The sequence below is a fragment of the Artemia sp. Qi Xiang Cuo genome, chromosome 3 (genome assembly GCF_049724085.1).
Source record: "Artemia sp. Qi Xiang Cuo chromosome 3, ASM4972408v1, whole genome shotgun sequence".
NCBI classification, from domain to species: domain Eukaryota; kingdom Metazoa; phylum Arthropoda; class Branchiopoda; order Anostraca; family Artemiidae; genus Artemia; species Artemia sp. Qi Xiang Cuo.
In genome coordinates, this window is record NC_142796.1 from 65,546,350 (window position 1) to 65,562,898 (window position 16,549).

General features: G+C 35.9%; 1 protein-coding gene across 1 annotated transcript in view; it reads right to left on the bottom strand.

The window, feature by feature from the left end:
- Positions 1-4,700: 4,700 nt before the first annotated feature.
- LOC148954421 (uncharacterized) overlaps positions 4,701-16,549 on the bottom strand; it is a 41,409-nt gene continuing 29,560 nt past the window's right edge. The window contains exons 3-5 of the mRNA XM_089087083.1: positions 9,553-9,790; positions 6,094-6,321; positions 4,701-5,158 (exon numbers count right to left, since the gene is read on the bottom strand). Of these exons, the coding sequence (XP_088943209.1) occupies positions 6,136-6,321; positions 9,553-9,790 (424 nt within the window). The 3' untranslated portion in view covers positions 4,701-5,158; positions 6,094-6,135. The remainder of the gene's footprint in view (positions 5,159-6,093; positions 6,322-9,552; positions 9,791-16,549) is intronic.

The following is a 16,549-nucleotide window of genomic DNA, read 5'->3' on the forward strand; positions in this document are numbered from 1 at the left end:
TTATTTAAACTAAATACTTGCCTCCATCCCCCTCCCACATAAAGTTGAAATTTAGCTCTGAATAGAGCAGAGAAATTTAAAACAATGGTTGGGGGCTGGGGATTAACATTTTAATATCTCTGACATACACTTTTACGGTGTTGAAAAATGGCGAAAAGAAAATACTTAAAAAAAACAAAAAAATGGATAGAAATAAGCTAGAGGTGAAAATACTCACATTTCCAAATTCAGACTGGTTTTGAATGCCGTCTGTTTCTTGCATAGATGTGGTGGCGATGTCACTGGCTTGTACAAATGAGCCAGTGGGGTTCACCATCATGTGAGCAACCATCCATTCTCTTTTCAGCTTTCTACCCGGCTGCATAGGGTTGGCACTGGTGGGTTTTGGGCAGGCAGCGCCGGTCTGGAATGGATGTGAGTGGCTCCAATGGGCCACCTATCTCCACTTATTGTATTGGAGTAACGCCGTTAGCCTTAGCTCTCTTTGCGGGGGGAGAATAGTTGTGCGAATTTACTTTCTTAAAGAGAAGACAAAATTTAGCATAGAACAAATGATTCCCTGTTTTACAGAAAAAAAAATTTGTCTGCACAAAAAATTCCCCTCTAACCACACGGAATCAGGCAACCGAGTCTCTCAAACCCCGTAAAGCTCTTTTAAAAGGTACAAGAACTACTTATTTAACAGAAAAATTTCGTTTTTAATGGGCACCAAGTAAAGAAAAACCAGACGGAATCAGGCAACCGAGTCTCTCAAACCCCGTAAAGCTCTTTTAAAAGATACAAGAACTACTTATTTAACACAAAAATTTCGTTTTTAATGGGCACCAAGTAAAGAAAAACCACACAGAATCAGGCAACCGAGTCTCTCTCAAACCCCGTCAAGCTCTTTTAAAAGATACAAGAACTACTTATTTAACGCAAAAATTTCGTTTTTAATGGGCTCCAAGTAAAGAAAAACCGTGTTAGAATTGATACATTGCCCGCCCCCTCCCCCTTCCCTGTCATATATTTTTATAAAAGCCTCTTAATCATCTGTGAAATCCATTTGCTTTCATCAAATACAATTCAAAATGATTATCTCGTCTAGTTTAGCCAAAAAACCAAATCATTGTCAACGAGTCTTGAATCACAAATTTCCATCTTTATGTTTTCTTAACCCCGATAAGATGCATGACACTATTGTTTTGAAATTACCCCTCTTGGGAACAGGATTATAAACACATATGGTTTTATTTAGGCCGGAAAAAGACAGAACATTTTAAATGCACGGTGGGAAAAGGACATTTTTGAACGAAAAGAACTATTTCTAGTGAATTAAAACTTGTAAACAAAGCAGTGGAGGAGAGATTTTATTTACATAATGGAAAAAAAGCGTAAAATGCGTTTTTTAGCGAGTATACTCATCATATTTTAAGGTTTGTGTTGTTGGAGGGGGGCGGGGGGCCAAGTCCCCCTGAAATTTGATTTTACTGGTAAAACAATCTTTTTTTTTGAAATAAAGAATGAAAGTGAACTCACATTGTATATATTTGTTGCCATGGCTTCTAACTCATCAATATTATTCATTAATGCATCCATTGAGTTACAGAACTTTCTGATAATTTAATCACAACGTATGTCCCTTATATACGAAATCCCAAGGGCGAATTGTTATGCAAAGGGAAAATCATATGTAAGCAATTCTCTGATTGGCACCCTAAAAACAGATGTTGGCTCGAAAAAACACTCTGGTTGAAAAACTTAGAGTTGAAACAAACTTGTGTGGGGAATCCCCGTTCATACTGCTATCTTTTTTGCAATGTTTAGGAACTGGAGGGGAATCCCCGCTCGTTTGGAATGGTACTGACGGGGCAAATAGCACGTAGTTTCATAACGTGTTTGAATCACGTGTAGAGGTCCCATAGAATAACAATGGAAGGAACATAGAATAGCATGGAAGGGGACATAAACTCTTAAAATAGCATGGGAGGGAATATAAGCCCTTAGAATAGCATGGGAGGGAATATAAACCCATAGAATAGCATGGGAGGGAACATAAACCCTTATTATAGCATTGGAGAGAACATAAGCCCTTAAAATAGCATGGGAGGGAATATAAACCCTTAGAATAACATGGGAGGGAACATAAACCCTTAGAAGAGCATGGGAGGGAACATAAGCCCTTAAAATAGCATGGGAGGGAATATAAACCCTTATAATAGCATGGGAGGGAACATAAGCCCTTATAATAGCATAGGAAGGAACATATTCCACCGAAATCTATAAGTACATGCTCTGGAAAGACACCAAGGAACGTGCTGTACGCAAATAACATTGGAATTCCTAGTGCTGTGTGCAAAGTATAAGTTAGCACTCTACTGTTGTTTTCTCATCGAATAATTACCTTTGTCACATTATAACATAATTTCCAATGAAACTTAACATGAGCAATCCCCTAAAAGCCTTTTAAGGCTTTGAGCTTGAAATTGAATTTTGGGTAGTTTACCCCCCCCCTCCCCTCCCTCAACCAAAAATATTATGCAGAACCTAACCCTCAATGACGCACCTGTCTACACATATAAAGGTTACCTCTTTAAGGGAACATAAAAAAGCCTACGGATAGAAAAAAAAGGGGACTGTTCCTTAAAGTGATAACAACAATATTCCCAGCACTCTACCATTTATAAGTCATTATTGATTGAGTACTACGAGTATTCAAAATATAATTAGCCCGGAATTTGACTTCTCATACGCAGGGTCTTTTTTCGTCCTCGACCCCCGCTATGAGATATTGTTTCTAGAAACTGATATAAAAAAAGCTCATTTAACCAGCTAATCGAGGCAATGAGGGGGGAGGGACAAACTGGAGCATGGCTATATCCATAAGGAAATAGGCTTAACACGAGAAGACATGAAATATTTTAATTTTTTATGATTTAAGCTTTATAATCTCAGTGCTCCAGGACTGATCCAAATTTTATGGAAGGAAACGGATCCCTGAATGCTAGTCACCGAAACATCTACCAATAATTGATACTCCTAGTCAATAGATCAACCATTTCCTAGTTTTTCTCCATAGGGTCATGTCTTTTGAACTTCCTTTTAAAGCGATAAAAAGACAGGATTTTCAGGGATTATCCCCCTGGGGGTTCCATTCTAAATGCAGAGAAAACGTCTTACTATGTTGCTGTTTAAATTCTCAATTTATTAAATCTCACCGTATTATGATTCTATATACTTGCCGCATTGGCGTGGCAAACGGCGGTAAAGGAGATCGCTTACAGGAGTTATTGTGATGGTAATACTTGTAAACAATAGCCGTTAAAATCTCAGGCTCTTCCGTTTAATTTTTCAATTTTTTCGTATAAAAGTAACTTGTGATTTGGCTCATAACCTTTGTGCTAAACATCAAGTTTTGTTTTTCGCCTAGCCCACGAGCAATTTTTTTTTTCGAAAGTACAACACACGAGAACAAAATTTCCTTGCTACCTTGGCCTTCTGTCCCAAATTGTAAAACTTTTCCAGCTACAACCAATCCTCTCTTACATAAGTGTATTATACTTTGTTCCCTGTATTTACATTTAATTCTTTGAAACCATTGCCCAAAGGCTAGTGGGCCAAAAACTGAACCCCGTCCAATGCCTATTTGAATAAAGACGATTCTAAGATTAAAAATACCTCCTTTGTCTGATGGCTAAACTTTCATTGCTTTTGGTTTCTGCAGGAGCTGCAAAAATATATTAAGATATAGTTTTATGCAAAACTTCATTTCCATAAAACCGGAAATGAAGTAAGAAGTTGAAAATAAACTATGATTCTCAATTACAAATCCGTAACTTAAACGGTAATTCCCAATTACCGTTCAAGTTTAACAATGTTCCCAGTGTTTTTGTTGCTTCTTCCTGAATTGCGATGGCATAACCAAGAGCTCAGCGCAACCGGATTTGTGGAAAAGCTATATTATCTTGAGAGGGTCTCAAATATATCGTGCTTCAATTTTCAAAATACCAAGCTCTCAGATAGGAATTCTAGGAAATTTTGGGCAGAGCTAAGTGGCTTTCTGCATTAAAAAAGACTTGAAAGGGACTTCAGCCAATAAAAAGGGACTTTAGAGACTTAAAGGGACTAATTCCGAGCCCTGCGCTGCTTGACACAAATGGGCAGCACCAATCGACTCAAAATAGCCTACAGCCTTAAACGTTAAATGTAACTCTATTCGCTATTGTTGGTTATTTACGCTTTTTGTACAGGGTGGGCGACAACGTACCACTATTTCCTGAAAACGGATAATCTCTGAAAAGCAAAACTGGACAGACAGCTTGGATATATTCTATTCAGGGTTGCCACCAGCTTAAGATAAACATTTACGGCAAGCATATTGCCAAAGGGAATTCAGAAATTCCTTCATAATGGGAATTGGCCAATTCAGACAATAGTAACACTTGTTAACAGAAACAGAATTATGCTGGACCACAGAGCCGATAATGTTTCCGTGTGTACTTAATGTGTTCCTGGCTAGCTGGGCTATGTTCAACTTCCAAACTTTGCCAACGAGAGATAGGATTCCTGGTTGAGTTCTTTAAATTATGCTAAATTTGCTTTCTGCAAGTTAAATTTGATAATAAGATATGTAAAACATTTTGATAAAAGATATTTGAAAAGATATTTGTGGAAAATGCTTAGAAACAAATTAAAACCACATTTAGGATGTACTCTAGAGATCTTTCCTTCTTCTTCTTGATCACCTTGTTTTTCACAATAGGCCTCCTTTTCATTTATCTCGTTAATAGGGAGGTTTTCAGAGACTTTCTTGTTCTTTTTTGATAACACTGACGGAGGGGATTTTTGAGGAGGGATTCTATCTGCTTCTTGGACATCCTGTATTTTTTCAAGCTCCTTACTTTCTCTTCTTTTCGTTTTATTCGGCTTAGAAGGAGTAAGAGGAGAGTCCTCATCATTTAAGGTAATACTATTTGTGTATATTGGCTTTTCATTTGACTCGTCAGCGTTGCTGTTCATTTCAGATGATGTTTTACTTTTATTACTTTTCCCTTTACTTTTAGCTTTTTTCTTCAATTGACACTTTTTTGTCTTCTTTTTATTCCTTTTCTCCTCCTCCCTTTGCGCTTTGGTTGTCCCTGTGGTTGCTGTAGCTGGTGTGTCACTCTTACGATCCTCGCTGGAAAAAAAAATTTTATTTAGCGCAAACATATAACTAGACATAACAAAAAGAGGTCAAAAGTAATTCCCCCACTTAAATATTGAGCCTGAATGTGATCCTACTTGAATATCAATCTATCCCTCCTCCCCATGAAAACCTCAAAATCCAACGTCCAAACCCATGGTAAAGTTCACTTTTCTCTAAACGCTAACTGTAATCGCTTTAACGCTAACTGCGCTAAACTTTATTAATGAAGCCCACGCCACTGACTATATAAAGACAGTTCACGGAGGTTACGAATGTAACTCAGGAAGCACTTTCTAACAAATAAAAATTGATTATTAAATAGCATTTTTACTCATCAACTTCTGTTAATGACCAAATGGAGCCTATAGAAATAATTTCTGCGGCCGAGCAAACACAAGGGATGAATGCCACTCAGCCAAACAGTTAGAGTAAAAATTACCGGAGTAACGAGAGTTGTACCGCCGAGCTAGTTCTCATTAAATGTCTTTCCACTATCCCCAAGTTTTCAGCACTTCGTTTCCATGTACTTCGCCCAAAAAAAAAACTTTGAACTTTCGAAAATAAACGTTTACAGATATACGAACGTGAACACACGATATAGATAGTTAATATTGATTAACATTAAATTTCATCGGGATTTCGGAGAGCCCAGCCTTTTTTCAGGGAAATTGGGGAAAACTTAAAAAATTCAGTGATAACTAAAGGTTGACCTAGGAGAGTTAGTCAGAGTGTATTGGTACAGACGAATATTTTCTATTACCTTCATCATTTTATGCAGTTATGGGGGAACAGCAGCTATTCACAAATGATAAAGGTTTTACGCAATTGGCTAGGTAAGCCATAGAAATTTTTTTGTATATTTGTTAAATAAAAGAGGTACAGGAAACTCCAAAATCCTGAAGCAGAAGAAAGCTAAGAAAAAACACCTTTTAGATTTATTATATTGGACTCCAAATTGTGCAGATGGTTTAGGGAATGACTCCCTCAAATCTTTGTTTGCTGTGACGTTTTTTTGGTATTGTTGACACTGCGTTTTCCAAATCTGACAAAACTGGTTTCATCTTTTCCACATTTTTCATTTTCGGCAAGATAGTATTCAATATGTCAAAGGCTTCTGAATGCTCTTGCTTACAAAATTCAGCAATCAGGACCATCTAAAACAAAAAAATAAGGCTTATTGAAAGAAAATAATGCTTTATTCTAATATTCAAGAATCTTCTGGCGTTAAATATAAGAGCTACAGGTCTCCAATGTATTTTCCCCCGTTTTTGTCCCATCACTCCATATAGAATAGATAGTCCAAGAGGTTTGGGTGGGAGTTCATCGATTGAAAATTGAAAGCTCTTGGGCCCTTTTTAGGCACCAAATATAATAGAAAGGCGAAAAACCTGGCTATCTTAACAATTAGTGACTGAAAATACTAACAAAGTAATTTGACCTGGCATGGACAACCAATTACAGTTAGCTTTCAACAAGACTCGCATGTCAACAAAGCCTACTCATAAAGAAAGAAACGATGAAAAAGTACATACAGATGAGACTAATTAATTACTACAAGGGTCATTAATTACTATAAGGGTGGGCACGCGGTGCATGCCCCGTCAAAGCAACGATTTGTATCCCAAAGCAACGATGTAAGTCAAAGCAACGATTTGTATCCCAACATTGAAGGAAATTGCTTTCACCAATTGAATTTCTAACATAGACGTGACAAGAAATTGGTAAGGGAGAAGCATAGACCCGCACCTACTCTTATTCAATCTTGAGTTACTTTTCTTTTCAACAAAGAGATAAGCCATGAAAAAAAACAAAGAAATCACGAAAATAACTGGCAAAGGTGAATTTTATAAGCGGCAAATGTGGAATTTTTACCAGATTTTTTTATCAAATACAGAGCGGATAAATAAAATTTGCAAACTCGGAAGATTTTCTGTAGTGTTCAATTTCCTTATTGGATAGCTCCAATAATCACTTGAGGCAAGAGGTTATTTTTACGTTTTGAAAAGAATACCAATCACTAGTATCTATACCCATGATTCCCAACGTGGATGCAGGGCCCACCGGTGGGGCATGGAAATATTTTGGTGGGTCGTAGGCAGGTTTAATACCCTTCAGCTGACTGTACTCTAAAGCTTTAACAAAAAAACATTTTTTACGTGAATGACATCACATTCATATGAATTTAAAGAGCAACAAATTTATTTTTACTTGGAATATATGCATATTGACCATCATTTATATTGAAGCACATTTCAATACAACTTCCTGTTGTGTAAAAAAGTGTTCGAAGTCGTCTTCTGTGATCTTGTTCATTCTGAGCATTCTTGTTAGTTCTGTAAGGTACTGTGAACGTGCCTATTGTTCTTTCGCGATTTCAACTCTTATGCATTGTTGTGCGGTCCGATATAATGATGTTACCAACTTTTTTTTTCATATTTCTAACCATTTTTGACCTGAAAGGGGGCCTGAGTGTGCATCATCTTCAACTTCTTCTTTATCATCTTGGAAACTAGATGCTTTTAGAAAAGACGTGTTAAAGTCAGACTTCAAAAATTACAAAAATGTATTTAACCGTGTTTTTTAATTGCGTCAGGAAGATAACGCTCATTTGCGAACTTCATATGATGCAGCCAAATTTCGCCATACATTTAATAAAATACACCAGGTTGGAAGAATCAGCAAAATTTTAAGGGCATTACTAAAGCAGCAATTACAAGCAGGTTTAGTTAAACCTCCTTGCTAGAGCTCATGGAAGTCCAATCAGATATGCATGAAAACATTAGATTACCAAACTGTATAAACATAAATTGACTTGTTGTATGTCTCTGACGAGTCCTGATCAATAACGACGCTTCAGTTATTTATCCATTTTAACTTTTTGTATAGTCTACTTACATTTTTATCAAATGGAACATTCTAGCAAGATTTGTTTCATCAGGATTTCAGAAGTTTGGTACAAAAAAGTGGGAGAGCTGATAGCTCTGGTCTGATGAAGAACTGGCATAAGATCCCAATACATCATAGTTAACCAAAAAGAGTCTTCTAGATGGCCAGTGACGTGTCCACGTCTGGTCTGGCAGGAAGTTCAAGTAAGTGTTGTTTCAGTTTGTTTTGCTTGATATTTACAATTATTAATCACGCTCCTATATATTCAATGCTCACGCAATGCCTCGAGAAGAATTCCAATTTTTCCTCGAATTCCTCGAGAAGAATTCCTCGAGAAGAGGATTTCCAATTTTCCGCAGCATTCGAGAAGTCGTTGTGGAGTTCTTGCTTTATATGCCAGCCGGTGTGACAAGACTTAATTAACAGGTCTAATTAATTCGAAAAGCGTAATTTACAGTTAGGATTCTTATTAATGAGCCCTGACAGGGTAACATTTCGTCATTTTAACTGTTAATTCATTTATTATATGTTTATTGTCTGCTTATATTTTGATTAAATAGAATGTTCGCTAGTACGGAGTATTCGATTATTTTGTCCGTTATCCCTAATTATCCAGAGCAACCTTGTCTGAAATTGGTTATTCTAAGGATAGTAAATGGCTGTTTTTCTTGATGCTGGGTAATAATGCAATAGTAAACGCATAATCAACCGCATCTTAGCTGCAGAATCAATAGAGGCCGCTATTATTTTTTTAATTTTGACATTGCTTAGACATTTTGTCTCTGTGACGAGTTAACCTAACCGCATACTGTCTCAAGTAGCTTCCAAAAATATTGTTAACCTACAGAATGAGAAACAGTGCCGTACAGCCGTGTCCCAGCCATGATGGATACCAGCCTGACCAAAAAAAAAGTTCAACTATTATAATTTTCCGTTTCTTCTTATGTTGTTCCTACTATTATTTTTGCTATAGCTTTTAAGTCTGTGCAATTACCTTCTAAGAACGTTATTACGAACAATAGCCGTTAAACAATATACAAAATCTAACAACATTACACAATAAAATTAATTTCATGGAAACAAACTTCGTTGGCTAGTTACTAAAATCACTAAACCAAAAATCTTTAATTTAGTAAAATCTTTAAAATCAAACAATAGTGATATATCAACCAATAAAATAAGGCAAGTATCTATGTTTTCCGACTAAGAAGTAATTTTCAACCCACATATCTAATTCCACTGGAATTTACCGCGCAATTTAAATTTCAATGCAAAAATTATCCCAGTAGAAACAAGTGTTAAACTAGATTAGTTTAGTAGATGTGTTAAACCTCGTTAACGCATTGCAAACATTCACAAAAACTAGGCTACACATTCTAGTATTCTTTTTTTCAGTGCTCGTGCATTGTGAATAGTAGTCATTTTAAAGTGAAATGCATCAAAACGAATTGAACGAAATTCTGTAAAGAAAAAGTAAAGAAGAAAGTAAAAAAGCTAACCTCTGAGGAGAATTTGCATATATTGGATAGGAGGCTATCTTCGGCCTCAATAGCTTCTGATACAAGATCAGGCAGCATAACGGCCTTCTTCAAAATAGACATCAATGCAAGGTATTTCTGCTTCCCAATATCTCCGTGATTGAAACAGACATCAACAAGCCAGGCGAACAATTCCAGCCTCTTTTTATACGCCATGGTTAACGCCTTGTAAACAAAATTGTACGGAATAACACTGACCCTATAAGTTATGTTTATCATTCAATTTCCAAATATTATCAAGTTTAAAAGCTTAGTTCAGCATTAGCCTACTCGATAAGTATATATTTTTTACTATGATAAATAACCGCTTCTCGGACGATATTTCTTTAACATTTAATTGAACTCTTTTCGCAAGTCAAGAAGAAGAAATGGAAAGAAGCAATTTTCCCATGGGAAGACTTAAAAAAATTTGACCACAGCTTAGTTTTACAATATTTGACAGATATCGCCCACTTACGGGCGTATCGCGCGCCTACGACTAAATTGCTATAACTGTATCACGGTCCAGCTTGAAGTCCCGTCAATTAAGTAATATGTGGGAAAGCCAATTTTAACCGTGTCAAAAGAGGTCACACTTATGTCTAGAATGTAGTCACGTCCAAAATACGATTATTTACCCCAATATCAACCTTAATCAAAGACTTTATTACTGTGGTTTTATAACACTCAAAAAATCCTTTCACAATATCAAATTCATTGTTTCTTTACAATTCAGCCCCTAAAAACGTAAGAAAAACCGTTAGTATTTTCTTGATTTACATCTTAACCCAAGCTCTCATGGAATTCAACTTCTGTTACGAAAGCTGGATTTTGCACTACCTGATGAAAAAAAAAATGTCTTCATTGCGGAGAATATTCGGTTTCTTCCTGATTTCCGATTCGTTCTTTGTTTCAGAAATTTTTTCAGGAAGAGAATTGTGCTGTCAATCAGACATGTCAGCAAGAATTTACAAAGCAAATTCATAAATTTACCATGTTTAGTCATAAATTAACTTATCATTAGATAGCGCCGTCTCAGCACTCTTCAATCTAAGTGGCTTCGCACAATCGAGGGAATCCGATGGACAGATTTTGTCAGCAAAGACCACCTACGAACTATAACTTTCCAGTCACCTTTGTCACACCTGGTTGCCGAGCGGACACTTCATTGGTTTGAACATCTTTAATGATTGCCTGCCGATACTCCGGCTCGGATTCTTTACGACTTTGAACCAACTAGTATTGGCTGGAAGCATCCAAAAGGAAGGCCCAAGTTCCGGTGGAGTGGTAGTCTCAAGAATATCCTTGACCAAACTGGTATTTCGCTGTCTGATGCAGAGGCCCTTGCAGCATATCGCCCCGAGAGGAGATAGCTGAAGACACTCTTAACGCCACCCCAGCATAAGGATTAAGTAGGTAAGTAAGTAATTGATTAAAATGTCTTAAACATGTTCCTCACCAAGAAACAAAGGTAAGAGGTGGTATGATATATTAACAATTTTGATGGGAATTGTACAAACGATCTACCACAAATCTATAACAAATATACAACATCCCTACTACAAATAGTCTGAAAGGGCAGCAAATACTGGGCTATTACCAACGGAAATCACTTAATCGAAGGCAAAGCCCTGTAAACACTGTGTCTGAAAGGGTGCTGCACTTCCCAAATTCAATGGGAGCTCCCTAGGAGGGTGTAAAGAGGGAGCCTTTAAAAAAATTGGGATGGAGGAGGAGCTTGCGTAGCTCTGTTGGCCTCAGGAAGCTTGGTACTGTAGTGAGTTGTTAGGCGTAGTAATATTAGTTGAATTCTGCAAACTTTAACCAAACTTTACACACATAACTGCTAGGCTTGTCCAACTCCCACTTTTAAACTCTCAAAATAGAAGCTGTGAGAAACTGAATATTGAAAAAAATAAAGAAAGAAAAGAGAATCATGTCAAGATATAGTTGAATGATCTTGCCACAAGATTTAAGATAAAAAAAGCTTCAGAAATAAATTAAAAGATGAACAAGAAAAATGAAAGCTATAATTGTAACTATGTAAAAAGTATTCATTGCATATAGCTATTGATTATGTTGAAATTTTTTGTCATAATCCAGGTTTATTGAAGCTACTGGGTTTATTTAAAATTTACCAATGGGGGTATTAGACAACTGAAATTAGGACATTAAGGGACAGTCCTGTCAACAAGTTTTTCGCAAAAATGACAGGATACTGACCGAATAAGTATCTGTTTAATTTTCTGTTTAAAAAAACCAAAGTCTATTTTTATTATTGTCTAAATTCGATCTCTAAGTATGCAATTTTTATAACATACTTAATTTTCTTTAAAACTCTAACAAAACTTGCACTTTTATCTACATTTAAATGAGCTAAAGATTTCAGTTCGAAGTTTACACACATAAACATTATTTGAGATAAATTATGTAGCACTCCTGGTGAAACGAAGGTAACACTTTTAAGTAGGGCTGTAGTAAAGGTGTGGGGCAAAATGAATAAAAATAATTGAATGAATACCACTTTTAGGTAAAAGACTAGATTAAGAAAAAGACTAGGACAAAAATTAACAATGTTTGGTATAATTGGACGGAACAAGAGACAGGACCTTCACTGAAGGTTTCAAGACTGACGTTAATTCTGGGTATATATTCATCCCGCCAAGGCTAAACGTTTCTTGTAATTAAAAAAAAAGTTCATCTTTTCAATTGAGTTGGTTGCACTTGTAAAGAACCTTGATCATATTCATAATATTTTGCCAATAGGTCCTTACTTAAATTGTTCTGATTTTATCTAATTTTTTTATCTATTTGGACTATCTGTCTTGGCTTTTCTCTATCTACAATTAGCCATGTCTTGATGCAACCTATGCAAACCTACTGCAAAATACTTGATAACTTCAATTCAAGTATAATGAATTGAAATAATGAATTGAAGTTATCATATATTTTGCAGTAGGTTTGCATCAAGACATGGCTAATTGTAGACAGAGACAAGCCAAGACAGATAGTCTTGGTCAAGACAGACAGATCAAACGGACCTTAATTAAAAAACAGACCTCGTAAATACTACACGCAGTAACAATTTTTAGACTGAGAACAGGTCATGCCCAATCCAAGAAAGTGTTGTTTAGATCTGGTTATGTTGATTTCCCTCTTTGTGTTTTTCATCAAATGGACAAGTTTGAATAATGTGATTTGACTCTTCTGCTTCATTGTGATAGCTTTATTTTTATAAAGCTTTATTTTTATGTATTTTATATTTGAATGTTAATCTTACACTGCATATATTGTCGGTGCGTGTCAAACAGTTCGTTGTAACGAACTATAAGTAAGGAGCGACCTGGCTTAATAGTAACCAAAACTCTAAAAAACAGAGTTTTGATACCAGTAGATATATCAAAAGAATTAAATTCTAATGTTTATTTTAAATATGTAGGTTTCATTAAGTTTAATCTTACCAATTACAGGTTAAGGGCCTGAGAAAATTTACCTGATTTTCCAAAAAAGGGGGAAAATACCCCTAAAAAACATAAAATCTTAATGAAAATCACACCATCAGATTCAGCGTATCAGAGAACCCTACTGTAAAGGTTTAAAGCTCCTATCTAAAAAATGTGGAATTTTGTATGTTTTGCCAGAAGAAAGATCACAGATATGTGTCTATTTTTTTTTTTTTTCCTGAGGTGATCGTATTGACCTAGTGGTCCTAGAATATCGTGAGAGGGCTCATTCGAACGGAAATTAAAAGTTCTAGTGTCCTTTTTAAGAGACTAAACAAATTGGAGGGCAACTAGGCCCCCTCCCACGCCCCTTTTTTTCTCAAAATGGTCCGATAAAACTTTTGAGATAGCCATTTAGTTCAGCATAGTTGAAAGACGGAAGAAGAACTATGTCTTTGGAGATATCATGACCCCCCACATCCCGTTGGGAAAGGTCTTTATGTTACAAAATTTGCCCATTGTTTACATATAGAATTTTTCATACGTATAATATATTTTTTTGGTAGGTATGCCTACATTTTTCGGGGGGGGGGATTTCTGCTGGTGGATTTCCCACGGGGACAATTTTCCATGGGGAGGGTAGTTTCCAGCGGGTAAATTTTTCTGGAAAAATTTTACACTAGAGGAATTTGGCAGAATTCCTCTACGAAATTGTTCTTTGTGCATTGCTTTCTCATTGCCAACTCAATTTTACTCGTTGAGATGTTAAGGGTAATTATCCGGGGTAGATTTTCACCAGGATTGAACTGTCTAGAGAATAATCTGTTTATAGGAGGGATTTATCCGTAGTGGTATAGCCAGATTTCCTGGCATTATTTAAAAAACGATAAGAAATTAAATAAAGAAAAACAAGTTTTTTCGACTGAAGTAAGGAGAAGCATTAAAACTTAAAACGAGAAGGAATGATTACGTATATGAGGGGGTTTCCTCCTCTTCAATACCTCACTCTTTACGCTAAAGTTCCGAATTTTGTCCCAATTTCTTAAGAACAGCTCCCGAAACAGTGTTTGTTTAATTATTAGAAGCTTTGTTTAAAAGTACTAAAAAACTTTAGCGTAAAGAGAGAGGTGTTGAGGAAGAGCAGCCCCCCTCATATACATAATAATTTAGGCTCGCTTTAAGTTTTAATGTTGCTCCTTACTTTCAGTTGAAAAAACTTGTTTTTTTATTTAATCACATCCACGCTTTACTTTCGATTGCTTTGCTGAAGAGAAGAAGACAGCGACTGTCTTTCTAAAACTTTTAAGCTGAATATTTACCCTTACCGTCTTCAAAACAATCCTCTTTGGTATTGTTATTGTTGCTGATTATAACTGATATTTTTGCGACAAAAACTTGTCAATAACTTTCTTCTTGGATATATTGTTTATGCTAAGTGGGCAGTGGGAAGCAGTCCAGATGCACCATTAACAGCAACACTAGGAACAGTTGAATGTTCAAACGGTCCAGAATTGCAACACGGTAATTAGTTTCAGTTCGAAATTTGATTCCCCTGTCGGTGACTTAAGCTGGAATAGTAATAAGGTAGAAAACGTCAGTCTAAGTTAGCCTACTTTTAAGCAGTTCAAAGAACAAGTAGATAAATTAGTAGAGGGGTTTTGTAAGTTTGCATGGTACAGCTACTGCAAAAAAGGGAAGAAATGTTTCATCTTCCTCCAAAATAAATGAAAAAAAATCCTCCCACTCCCCTATATTTTCTCGAGTTAACACCTTCTCAGAAACACATAGTAATAAAGTCTAAATTCAAGCCGTTGATTGTTGGATTTAAACTGTTTCAACATTACCCAAAGAACGCGACAGATTTTGCAGCCAAGGATAAATTAGTGAATGAAAAAAAAGAAAAGAAAAAAAAATAGCATTTGAATTGTTAATAAAATTCGTAAAGCCCGCGAAATTACGACCAATGTGTCATGCGTACACTTCTTAGCTCGGGGCCTAAGAATTTCCGCAATACAGTCCAGAACCTGTTGAATATAGATGTTTACAGATCCCTTCAACAAGAAGACCAATGTGTTCCCGTCAGTACAAGTGTCATTAAGGATAAATTTGGACTCATACTTCGAAGCCATCCTTCACTTTTCTTGCTGCCTGACAACGGTCCAATAATCAATATTGAGCAAGTTCAGTAAAAATATTAAATTTTGATCCTAGAAAATCTAGTTATAACCCTTGAGATCTCAGTAAAACTGATCAAAGGGTATTCAGATTTAATAAGCTACCCAGTAAATTCATTTTTCACCAGTCAACCGTTAATGGTGCTTTTCTGTGTATTTTTGAAAGTAGTTATATTTCCCTGATTCCCAAAATAAATTTCCCAAGAGATCTTACTGACCTTAGGTCCATTTCCAAAACACCCTCGAAGGTTTGTGAAAGTTTACTTTACGATTTTCTGTATAGTGATTTAAAATATAATATTGACCATAATCAGTTTGGCTTCAGGTCCGTTTATTATGCAACGCATTATCTTATACTATTGTTCGATGAAATCTCAAAGCATTTACAACTACTACTTTGAAAAAGTGTACCATTCGAACATTATCGAAGAGGCTGACAACTGAATGCACGGAAGTTAATTGTAAGAAAACTTGGCTAAGCAGTTTTCTTGCTGATCGGGGGGAGGATTGTGTTCTTTTTCCCAATTGGGTACAAGTCTAACTGTACCGGCATTTCGTAAGGGTCTGCCCGTGGAACTAAATTAAGCCCTTATACTTTCTATTTGCTTTCAATGGTGTTACAAGAAATTATCATGATCGATTTAGGTTTGCATGTGACATGGCTATTTTAAGTTTGAGACATGTTAGAGCCCTTACTATAGAACTTAGTCTTACTACAGAACACTGAAACACAACCTTGATAAAGTGAAGCTTACTTAGAACAGCAACGAAATTACCCTCTGGAAATTTCTATCCTTAAAACGAGTTCAACTGACATTACGGGCTTAGAGCTAAGTTCGAAAGACTCTGTAAAGCTATTGAATGTTCAGTTAGACAGCTACTTTAAGTTTAATTTTATTGTATCTAAGATTATTAAATCTGCTAGTTTTTTTCTAAAATCATTTGTCGCGACTTAAAAGATTTAGCATACGAACAACCAGTATAAGGACCGTTAATCACTTTTAGGTTTGACCCCCACTTGCATACACTTCTCTCGTTTGACCTCCATATATCATTTAAGACCATATTCTAAAATTGAGAATGTTCAAAAAAAAGTTTAAAAATTACCCGTGTCTCTTCCTTTACTTCTAACGAATACAGGACTTTTACTTCAAGATAGTCTCACTTCGACCGCATAGACATGCCCTAGTTCCTCTGCACATTATTTGATTCATTTTAACCACTGACCTAAGTCCTTGGTGTTTACCAATTATTATTTATATTGATCATGAAATTGTCTTGGCTAGTTTGTATTTTTTTTTTTATTTTTTTTTTTTAGAAACTTCTTACATTATTTAATTATTTTTTATATTGAGAAGTTCA